This window comes from Fukomys damarensis, unplaced genomic scaffold (genome assembly GCF_012274545.1).
Source record: "Fukomys damarensis isolate Sample0158 unplaced genomic scaffold, DMR_v1.0_HiC HiC_scaffold_30, whole genome shotgun sequence".
NCBI lineage: Eukaryota > Metazoa > Chordata > Mammalia > Rodentia > Bathyergidae > Fukomys > Fukomys damarensis.
In genome coordinates this window covers 30,058,359-30,070,640 of record NW_022900942.1, presented here as the reverse complement: position 1 = coordinate 30,070,640, position 12,282 = coordinate 30,058,359, and the positions used below count along the sequence as shown (strand labels likewise).

Sequence of the window (12,282 nt, the reverse complement as noted above, 5' to 3'; positions counted from 1 at the left end):
GCTGCAGCCATCCTGAATTACTTTTAGATCTTCACACAAGCCACGTTCTTTCTTGCTTCCAGTCATTACCCCTTCACACTGCAGGCTTAATTCCTATTCTTTCTTAGAATTCACCTCTTCCAAAGCCAAGTGTGGGACAGGTGCCCTTCATCTGTCTACATTTAACAGCCTGAGTTCCCTGGATCAATGCATTATTAAACTACATTACTATTCTGTGGTTTTACTTGGTTATCTCACATTTGCCTTGTTCAATTGTAGTCTAGCACTGGTTTGTAGGAGGCATCCAGTAAGTATTTAGCTGAATTACTTAACTACCCTGTCAAGCTGCTTGCCACCACTGGGGTGAAGGATTTAGGAAAAGTATATTAAAAGTGTTTTTGTAAGCAACCAAAATAACTCTTCCCTAAATAGAAAACATGAAATCTATGGCCTCTCTGTAACTTCAAACTGATAATCTCAGGCAACAGTGCTACTCCAAAGAGCAGATACAGGATTTCGTCCAAGTGCATGTCAGTGACTTACCATCAGCAAAGAAGCCTTTAGCTCTGACTATTTTTATTCCCTAAATTCTCTGTGTTCTGCTCCTGTACTTAAAGCCAGATGCTGAGGAACAAGATATCAAGGAGAAGGGATGTGAAGGCTCTAAGAACTGACTCTACAATTGTGCCAGAATTTAGAATCCCTAATGTTAGTTTCTCATGAGTACAGTGTGGGAGAGAGTAGAAAAGCCTCCACTGCTTGTAATTTCTCAAAGCTTGGGTGTCAAAGAAAGGAGAGGCTCCCCAGCCACAATTTGAGCTTGGTACTGTACACTCAAGCAAGGGTATCATTCATTTTCAACCCAGTTTTACCTGTGGTGACTTTTGGCTTTCAATTTCATCAACAGTATTGACTCTGGGACCAGTTTCTTAATAATGATGCTCTTCTGTTACATGTCAGTCACCAAGGAGGGACATATCAGAATGACTGTTCCTGAGGTGATATATCTGTAGTATTCTCTATAATAGTCTGACATGAACCAATTGGGTAAGAAAATGCTAAGATTTGTATTTCTTTGAAATGTGATGTTATTTTTGAGCTAATAGAAAAAATTTTAAACTGCAAGTAATTAAACACGGGGGAGCACAACAAAGGTGGCTCGTATTTAGGCACATGGTAAACTGATTTGCCACTGAACTGGGAGGCAAATATTAGGAATGGGTAAGCAAAGCCATGCTGTATGTTTGTTCAATGTGTCATACTATTTTTCAAATGTCATGGGCTCAGCAAAACCCAAAACACATTTTCACAGCATTTCTCTCTACTTTTCAACCCATATGCACTTTTTGAGAGAAGTTTATTTCATATGTTTCTGATTTATTTACATGCAAGTCATCAGAATGTTGTTTTATACTAGCTATTTGATGTCCAGGAAGGCTGCTGAGCCTTCCCTTTGAGGTCCCTCCACCCCACTTAGGATCAGGAAACCATGATTTGCAAATAGCAAAAAAGAGAATAAAACTCATCAGAAGCCCCAATATTTTTTCCTCAAAGGTTCAACTTTTGTTCAAAAGTTAGGCTATATAAAATCTGATTATAATTCTAATGTTGGCAGACTTTGTGTTTTCCTGCTAATTGACATTGCCCTAGTAATCGCTTCCTTGTGGACATAAAAGTGTGTATCTGCAATGTACGGATAACAAGGACAGATCCCAAAGAAGTAGTGAGCTCTTCAAGGGCTAAGTGAATTCATTCTGTAACACGGTATCTGGAACCACCCCTCTTGCCTTCAAGAGAGAGAAGTTAGTGTCTCTCTAGGAGAGACTTATGAAAGTAAGTTTTCATTCTATCAGGCATTTTGTAGGCCTGATAAACTGATAAACTGATTCTCAGTTTATAAAAGGAACTCTCTGACTCACTCAATTGTGGTCTGATTTTTGTTTGCATACATTCTTTAAACATCCATAGTATAACTTTATAAATACTTCTCTATTTGTGGATAACTACAAAATGGGAAAAAATGAAGAAAATGCACACTAGTAATTTTTTTAGGACTTCCAAAGATGAAGATAATATAATAAGGACAAAGACAATATATTTTAAGCACATAGAAGAGAGTTTTCATATTTTCGATCTCACTGATGTCTCTGTACATTGGATTATTTCAAAAGACACGTGGAAAGTAGTATTTTAGAATATTGAATCATATTTTAACAGCAGTGGATAAGTTTTTTAAGGAATTGCATACAAAACAGATTGTCACCTCTGTACATGCTCCTTAATTTTAATCTGAGAACTTAATGAAGATTTAGCAGAAGCACACAGGCAGTATCTAACATTACTGCATCCCTCTGTGATGTGGTGCTACAAATATAAGGCCCCATTTCCACCAGACTCTGTCCTCGGACTGGTGAGGCAGATTAAGACTGTGGTTAAAGATTTCTACCTAGGCTATCTTTCAAGATTAAGATTATCTCTCTTCCCTAAAACTCTTCCATTTTCTCATTTCAAATCTACAATGGTTTTAGGGCTGAGAAGATTCAAAGAATATTCTCAAATCAAATATCTCTCCAACACAGCTGCCATTAAGTGACCCTACATGTTCCAAAACTGGCTCAGAAACCATACACTATTTTTTTTTTTTTTGGTAGCAATGAGCCACCAATACTATATATTTTCAGGAAAGCAGTATGTTTAAAAAAAAAATCACAAAATTAGACTTCTTTTCTTTCAAAAGCAGCTAGTAGTGGTATGTACAGCATACAAATAACAGTAAGTTTCCAGCTATCAAACTGAAAGATGATTTAAGGTTATGTATATGTATTAAAGAGTTAAATACATAAATAATCACTATTAAAACTTGTGATCAGAGCAAATCAATTAATTGCTGGTTGCTCTGAATTCAAGCATATCCTGGAGGACATTCAATAAACTGTATAAAGATTATACATTGGCAAGACTTTAAGTATTATGAAGTATATTTTTAAAAGATAGTCATTTAACAAACTGATCTATACAAGGAAAAAGCTTAGACAAAGAAAAGAATTAGCATTAGGCAAATAGTTTAAGATAGTAACCACTGTAAAAATACGGTTGGTTTACAGCCTAACATACAGGTATCTTCTTATTTTAGTTTTTATTGCTTTTTGATAAAAGTCCAGAATCAATTTAGAAATAAATATGAAGAAGAAACTTTGATTAACTTTCAATAGCTGGCCTGCAGTACCAATAATCTCACTTTTAAAAAAAACGTTTTGGGGAATGTGTTTTTACCCTTTGTTTTGGTCCTGGCTTGTTGATTTTCAATTTAAAAGAAGGAAAATGTTAAAAGCAACATTTACTCACAAGATACGGCATTATCTTTTCAAATTCTATAAACTTCTACTTGTGAGTTGAGTAGAATTCTGAAATGCAATAGTTGAAGTTTAAAAAAAAGTTAACAATGTCATGGACTGCCCATCTGTAAAACAAATTATAAGACGTGAATTTCAAAGCATTACAGAAAAATGTTACTTCAAGACAAAAAATTTTCATGGGCAACATTAAACGTGTCTAATGTTCTTTTCTCCTCTTTGCCTCTCTGTTCCCCAATACTAGACCTTCCCTTGGCATATCACAGATGCAATCCCTGCTGAGCAGCAGTAATGAAGAGCCACTTCCTGGGTACCCCCTACTGTCACAAATTTAGTAAGAAAGGCACTGTGTATGGGAGATGGGTCTCTATCATCTTTCTTACGCACTGAAATGCTTGTAGAGAAATACACTCTGCATTTGTGTTTCCATCATATGGCCTGAGATGTACAGAAAAAAGAACTTCAAAGATCCCCTACAGGTCATCTTCCTATCCCATGCAGCATATGCTCAAATTCCTAGAGGTGTCTTTTCAAATGAAACACACACACACACACACACACACACACACACACACAAACGTTAATCTCTATCTGTACTATTTTTCAGCATCATTTCAATGTTTAACAACCTGAACTAATAGCTATTTAAAAACATGTCCTGAGCTTCTGGGGGGAACTGAACCCGCTACCCCTATTTGTTTTTGAACTTCAGTATACTCCTGATCATCTTGGTGGACTGATTTGGGATTTTAACAGAGAAGTGGACAATTTTTTTTTGCTTCTTTTAATTGAAGGTCCTTAACGTGGGCCACATGTTTCTGGCGGTGATTTGGCCACACTCAGGAGGCAGGGGCAGGAATGCAGAGTGGTACAGAGCTGGGGGTGGAGCAGGGAGGGGTGGGATGATGAAAAGACCAGTTCCACAAGCGAAGCACATTAGCAACCCAGAGTGGAAAGGGCCGGAAGGAAAACCCACCCAGCTCACCCCTGTGCTCATTCTATCAACCTGCAATTGCTGCAATCAAAACCATATGTCGGTTCTTCCAGATCTTTCTCACAGGACAAACATGCAAAGGGCCTCAGGCCTGGCGTTGCCATCAAATGGTAATTGATACCATATGAGCCACAAAATAGAAAAGCACATGCAACAGCAACCTCTCTTGCTTCACCCCCACCGTCCCACCCCCTTCTTGGCCCCTTGAGAGGGATGAAATTGCAGGTCTTGCCGGGCTGCTAAGTGCACTGTGCACCATGAAAAACAAGTGTATGCGGCTCCAGTAACCACCTGTAAATCAGAGAGAAAGGAGGGTCCACTAGCCAAGAGATTGGCCCAGAGACCAGGCCCAGGCGAAAGGGCTCTCCGGGTTAATACGAGGTCATCAATCACAGGGGAAAATGAGCACAGGTGTGAAGCAGATCACAGGCCTGGAGCAGCGAATGGGCCCCCCACCCCCGCGGTCCCATGGCACATCCGGCCTGGAGAAAGCTCATGCCTGCTAAGCCACATCTGTCTTCCTCTCCTCCCATCAGTGAGATAGTGGGAAAATGGAAACCACTCCCCAATTATAAGACAATTAGAAGAAAAGTGACCCCAATCCTGTATCTGCTGCTGTCCTTGTACAAGGCTCTTTTTGCATACCATTGTTCTCATAGAAGAAGAAAAGAACAAAAAAAAAAAACCCCAAGAACAACCCCCCCAAACCCAACCCCCCCAAAAAAAATCCAAGCAAACCCACTGAGCTGGAGGTCCTGGCAGTTGCTGGCTGAGTGTAATACAGTAGGTAAAAATCCATCTCTTATTTCCACCAGTACTGACAGAACTACAAGTAGCGTACAACTCTCGCCTCTGCATGTATATATTTTCTTATTAACTTGATCAGGCAGAAATTTGCAGAGATTTGTTTGGATTTGGAAGTCACAACAGAATGTCAGTTTTACAAACCAAGGCTCATTCTGTGGTAAAATGTACAGCTCTGGACCAAACCATTCACCACACACAACTATTTGTTCCAATTCCTCCAGCGGCCGCTTCTGAACAAACAACCGCCTTACTCTAAACACACGCAATGTGTCTAATTTTTCTTCCTTCTGCCTATCCCATTATATGTGATATTTCAGTCTTATAGATCTTATGAAGTTTAAATATTTTCCAGATGGGACCATGGAGCACAGAACCCTGTAAACACTCGAAGTTATAAAAGGACCAAAGAAATACTTAAAACAGAGGAGGATGACGGTCATATTGTTCTTCTGCCAGCAGAAACCCAGTGAGCTAACGCGGGCAATAACTCAGGCAACTCTAGAAGGGGGAAAGATAACAGCTCCCTTCTTCCTCCCCTAGTTGTCAAGGACAGGCTAATTCAGCCTTATTTCGGTCTTGTCTATTTATATCTTTTCTAAGTAAACTTTTCCCAAGAAAAGATGATTTAAGCTCAATTTACAATTCAATACATCTAGATGGTAAGAAAGAAAACCATTCATGGTTCACACAACCTACTGATAAACTCCATTGTCCTACAGTGGAAAAATTAACAGGGCCTGTTAATTCCCTATGTTTGCCCAGATCCTCAGCAGTCCTGCCTTCCTATAAGTGTGGCAGCAGAAGACCCAAACGAGGTGGCGTTTTCTAAGGACCCGAAGCCTAGAGGTAACCCAGGAACATTCGTAATGACAGTCAGTACCAAGCCGAGAGAGGAGAGGAATAAGTGAAGGGAGTGCAGTAACAAGGGCAGCAAATTAAAATTAAAGTTGTGGTGAATGACAGGGGAGAAATAGGTAGGGCAAAGCAGGTGGCAACACATAAGCCAAAGCAGCACAGGGCAACTCGAGAGGTGTCAAGCCAGGCAGCCTGGGGCTAGACCACTTTGGGGAGACTCTGACCTTACCTCTGCTCTCCCTTCGTGGTCCAGGCAACAAAACCCTGTATTTGAGCATCTGCACTGTTTAAATCTCATCCTGTAGTATTGTTTGCTGATTGGTCAGACATGGCTGACAGCATCAGAACTGTAATCTGACAGACAGGGAGCAAGCAGGACCACAGCCCAGAATTCATAAAGGGAGGGAGAAAGACGACTTCATGCTGCATATATGTAACTCAGACCCACAGATGTCTGCTGCGAGGCCTGTGGCTGGCCTGGGGGTGGGAGGGCCTAGGAGAGGCTGGGAGGAGGGCACACAGAAGGGGAGGTGGGACAAGCCCAGCCATCCAAATGACCGAGCATGAGGCGTCCCCCTGGCTCCAGCTGCATCTGGACCATGTTTAGCAGCTCCCCCCAGCCACTCCCTATTCCCCTTACCTCCTAGGATTACAGGAGGCTTCTCTCTCTGAATCCTTTTTCACAGAACCAACATGGTAGCGCTTCCAGATTGGGATACTGCAATTACCTTTTATGTATTTTCTCAGAACTTCTGATATTTTCCCAAGGATGCAGAGGCTACTAAAGAGAACCTAGCTGACAAAAGCATCCTGTCCAGATTTTTGCTGTAGGGAGGGATATCTTCCAACTGCGTGCAATTCTTACATATTTGACTACTGAGTATAAAACAAAAAAGCAAAAGACAAAAGGATTGAAGGCATGTGAAATTACAGTAGATATAAACAGACATAAAAGAGAGAAAATAGCTTGAAAGTGGAGAATAAAGAAGACTCAATATACCACTGAATTACAGAGTATGTCTTTATTTGGACCCAGGAACCTATTTCTTTCTAGCTCAGCAAAAGTCATGTGAGAATCACACGGAAACAAGGGTGGCTGGCCACAGATCACTCTCCTCTTCTCCAATCTTGCTCGTAGGAGACACACACACTCACACACACACACACACACACACACACACACACACACACACAGCCTAGTCCAAGCTACTGGCCAACAGGTATAACTCTGCTCAAAAGCTAGGACTGCTTTCCCTCTTGCAAATTTATATTTATACAGAATTTTTAGTTTCAATTGAGAATCTATTTTAGTCTATTTGAATGCCTGCCTCGATGTCCCTGCTACTCAGAATCATAACTGTACACCTGCAGGGGAGGTGGGGTGGATTTAAAGTAGACTTCTGCAACATTCAGTAACAATTACTTGAAATTTTCCTCTTCCTCAGCAAATTCTGTTGGCAGAATTCTAGAGAAAGTATCATGGATTCAATAATTACAGAAGAAAAGAAAATGGTGAAGTGAGGATAACACAGCAATAAAAACAAGGAAAGTTGGATAAAAGTGGCAGGAAATCGAGGATAAAGGGCCTGAGATACCAGGTTATTGAAACCAACAAGTTAAATGGACAGATTAAAAAAAAATAAGATGCTTTGGCTGCAGCGAAGGTTAACACAACATGAAAATGAAGATTTAATAAAAATTAATCCTTGAAAAACATCATCACTGATCTAACATTAATTGTGAATAGTGAAATGGCAGAACAGAATAAAATAAAACCATGTGGTTTAAAATAAAATAAAATCTCTACCATGATCTCTACCCCAGAAAAGAAAAATCTCATTTCCCTCTTTACTATGTAAACACTAGCTATATGGGCTAATTTTTAAAATAAGGCTGGAAAGACACACCACTGACATCTGAAGAGACAAGAAAATACACTGGAAAAGAAGTAAGACACATATTAGGTCAAACTTTAGGTTTGAACTTGTGGTCAAGAGAAGAAGCCCAAAGAGGAAAGAGGTACCCAGAGGGTCTGGATTTCATTCAGAGAAAAAAAACAATAGCATGATAAAAAATATATTAGGCAATGGGCCAGGGATTTAGCTCAGTGGTTTCACTGCCCGCCTCGCAAGTGCAAGAACCCGAGTTTGATCCCCGGTGTGTGTGTGTGTGTGTGTGTGTGTGTGTGTGTGTGTGTGTGTGTGTGTGTGTGTGTGACACACACATATATATATATATTAGGCAAGCATACAGAAATGAATGTGAAAGAGAAAACAAAATGAAGAATATAGGAATTTGATGCAAAGAAAGAAATAAAATGCTAATGCAATGGAGAATGAACAGAACTTGGAAAAACAGTACAATTTATCAGAAATATAAAGAAAGTTTCTTAAGATTTATGAAATTATATATTTTACTAAAGGTATGCTGTTTATGCAGACTGAGGAGACTATATGAAAAACAATTTCATGCACTTTTTGAACTTACTTTCTAACTTTACAAAAATTTCCATTAACTTCCACAATCTGTTTACAATTGTATGAGACAATAATAATAAAAAAAAAAAACACAAAGGCCTTAATTTCCAGGTCAGGAATGAACCTAGGTTATACAAAGGGTATTTTTGTGGTATTCTTCATTATCTATGACGTACAATGTCTGACTTTCTTAAAGAGATACTCATACCAGCACCTTGCCCGAGACTGGAGGAAATCTATGGTCTTTATTCAAAATGCTGGATCTACCCACAAATCTGTAACTACAGAGAGTAAGAATCAATCTAGGAAATGTCATTTGTAAAGAGCATCTAGGGTCACTCCTAGGGACCTGAGAAGCAGCTCAGACTCCCGGCCTGGCCTGGTTTTTAACTCAAAAGGGATCAAGTTGGTTTCAGTGATAAACCAGTAATTGCATATTTGGTAGAAAAGTCTACAGCTCTGTCAAGCAGCAAAGGAAGCACAGTGACAGCAATTTCAGGTGCTGGGCTGCAATAAAAACAATGAGGAAAGAAAATGTTTGCTTTTTCTGTCAACTGAGATGTCAGTACCCATTAATAAATCTATCTGCTAAATCTACTCTTATTCATGTGGGACATCACCAATTTAAAGTAAAATAAATTATCTTTAATTAAATGGAATTGTCCTCTTCCTCCCGCTATCATCCCCAATTATTCTCCCTAATCAGCCCTTTAGGGAGAAGGCAAGATAGAATGCTGAAAGGCACGTTGACTATAAACAATTTCTCTTTCTGTCAAGGGATGAAATTTTTAATTTTAATTAGCATTTATAACTATAAATTTTAGATACAAGTAATGAAAAATCGATTGTCATTTGTAGGGTTGCTATGTGGCCACTTCCAAAATTTCCTTTCTCTGTGAAAATTTCAGAAGTCAGAAGAAGCCATTTACAGACTGAGCAAATTATCTATTTAAATCTAATCTATTACTTTTATTTCGAGTACAAAAGTGCCAGTTTTAATTAATACTTTAAAATACATAGCACTAACTGAGTGCCAGCTATAGTATTTTGGGGTTGTTAAGCTTTCAAAAAATGGGATTACTGAATGGTATAAATTTATGTTTAGACAAGAACAGCATATACACTTTAAATATTAAGACAGGTCACTGGATAAAAGAGGCTAGTCTACTTACAGCTACTTAGTGACATCCTCTGTCCCACTTTCTAGCATGCTCACTTCCTTTTTTTTCTTTTTTTCTTTTTTGTATTTGCACCCACACTCTAGCAAATGCAGTGGGTACTTTAACCAAATGATCTGTCTGCTGAGTACAGTATGATCAGTCCTCACAGCAACAGGATAATGCCCTTCATCTCTAAAATAAATGATGAAATCAACAAGTAAATTAAAAATGATTTCAGTCCCACCCCAAAGGCACAGAGAGGAAATAGTATACTAGGAATAACAAAGAATGCATTTAGGGTCAATTGGCCCATTTCTGCAGTGATGCCCCACATCCCTACTCCCAACTTCGTCCAGGTTGGTGTGTGCTTGTTTGTTTCACTTTTTACTATCACTGAGGATTTCTTGAGAGGTGCGGCATTTTCTTTCAGCTTTCTAGCTAAAAACAAAAGCAACCATTGAAATCCTGATTACTAATTATTTATAGGTAAATTTATCTTCTGCCTAAAATAAATGGGTAGGGGTACTGACTTTGTTCTGACTACTGAGTGTTACTTTTAAAAATGTATTTTTTCAGGGTGTAGTACTGTTTTCATTTAGCATGCCTTTGAATTGCCGCCTACACAAGTAAAAAAAGAAACCACAGCTATACAAGCCTGCTGACTTTCTTATAAAAGAACCAGTTTTAAACTTGTTTATACTACTGATTCCAAATGAATTCAAGATGGTGGCTAGTTAAAGAAAGCGAGCCCATGCCAGGGAGTTTGATCAAAGAACTTCAATTCAGCAATGTTCAGTTTTAATTGACCACTAATTAAGCTACATTAGTCCAAGAAAGGTCTGTATCACTTTGAGTAATAAAGAAAAGAATTAATTTAACCCTGTGTCAGTCAGCTTTAGTAAATTCATCTGAAAGCAACTTCTAAAAAGACAGGCATGAAAGAGGTGTCTAGTGTTAAATGCCAAAAGTAGTCTACAGAATTCAGAGAAGACCAGAGACTCAATTTTTAAGAGCATTTGTTACTTCACTAGTGATGTCACCTTGCAGGTATAATTATCTTCATTACAGATACAAAGATGTCAGCTGTACTCTCTGGGTTGCAAAGGGTTGCTTTAAAATTGGATTCAAAACATGGCATCATACCAGCCAATTTTAACTTTCCTGTATTCTAGACAAAAATAGAGTGGATTTGCAAAATCATGAGAATTTTCAAAGGCTTGGAACACTCCTTCTGGGAAAAGTGAGTTAAGGGGGGTAAGGGTGGGGGCGAACAACTGCAATAACACCACCAAAAAAGCTCATTATAATTAGGAACCACAAGCTATGACAACCACGGCAGCAGCATGAAAAATCCACGGATTTAAAGAGTTCATTTCTGAAAATCCAGTTGCAAATTTTTTATTTTCTTACACACCGCCCATCAAAAAATTTTCCTCCAGAGTTCTGATTTTTAAATATTCAGGAGGGAGAAATATAATAAAAGAGGAAAATTTTACTGCAAGATCTAACAATAAAACGTAAGATTTAAGAATACATTGCTTTATAAGTTGGTGTTCGTTACTATTGAAGTCCTTCAGATTAACTAAGAGGCTAATATCCTATGATCTTATGATAAATGTCAAAAAAGTAAAATATGTTTAAAATTTTAAAATAATGAAACAGTGTCAGTGGTACGCCGGTTTCCATTTTATATTAATTAACCCCACCCTCCACATCTGCATGAATAGCACTGAATCTTACAGTACTGAATGCCATAAGGACTGCATATCCTCAAAGAGGAGCATCCCTGTGGCCTCAGCACACATTATATTCTGTTTAATCAACTTTTGGCAACCAACTACTGTATATTCTACAATAGTATTTAATGAATAACCTTTTAAAAATCATTCTGTCAGTACTCATTAAAATGCACTTGTTTGTGAAATGCAATAGCTAGCTATATGAAAGCAAAATATTAATGCAAATTGGCATTTCTAAGTTTAAAGCAGTATTTGCATAACAGGAACTAAACATGGCACAAGCTGAAATAGTGCACAGTACACAAATGCCTCAACACCATAATTATTACTGAGAGAAATGATGGCTTGAGTATGCCATTAGAAGCCCAAGGAGAAAGCACCTGCCAGAATATGCCACTGTAGGTGCCCAATGTTCTCAATGCCTAGTCTGGATGCACAGGAGGAGAATGGGAACAGCTCTGAAATTATGTCACCTGATTCAAGTAACACAGGTAAATGTCACAAATGGATTCATTCTCAGTGTTTCGTGATATTCTAGGATTAATGTGTATCCAATTTATTTAAAAAATAGGAATACAATTTTGAGGGTGCAGGCTTGAATTCAAGTGGTCTTAGGCACCATCAACATTAACCAGACACATTTCTCAGTTCTATTATGAAGGAAATGAAAAGATACTATGCATGTATGTGCGATGTGTTTAAGTGAACTATAACTAGTGTCCCACATATTCCTTTAGATGGGAATAATCTTGAGAGACATAACATTAGGAAATTTTAATACTTGTTAGTTCATTCAACAAATATGATTTGAATACCCCTACATGCATACTGTCATGCTAATCTTTGAGGAGAAAATAAAGGGGTAAAGGTTTGTTCTCTAAATGCTTGTAAGCTTGTTGGGAAGATGTGATGCAAGTT

At 38.5% G+C, this 12,282-nt stretch overlaps 1 protein-coding gene across 18 annotated transcripts in view; it reads right to left on the bottom strand.

The window, feature by feature from the left end:
• Tcf4 (transcription factor 4) overlaps positions 1-12,282 on the bottom strand; it is a 343,664-nt gene that overhangs the window by 65,122 nt on the left and 266,260 nt on the right. The window contains exon 1 of one of the 18 annotated variants that reach the window (XM_033757368.1): positions 3,325-3,351. The exons of the other annotated variants lie outside the window; for them this stretch is intronic. Coding sequence (XP_033613259.1) covers positions 3,325-3,336 — 12 coding nt within the window. The 5' untranslated portion in view covers positions 3,337-3,351. Of the gene's footprint in view, positions 1-3,324; positions 3,352-12,282 lie in introns of those variants that run through there. 18 annotated transcript variants of the gene reach the window in all.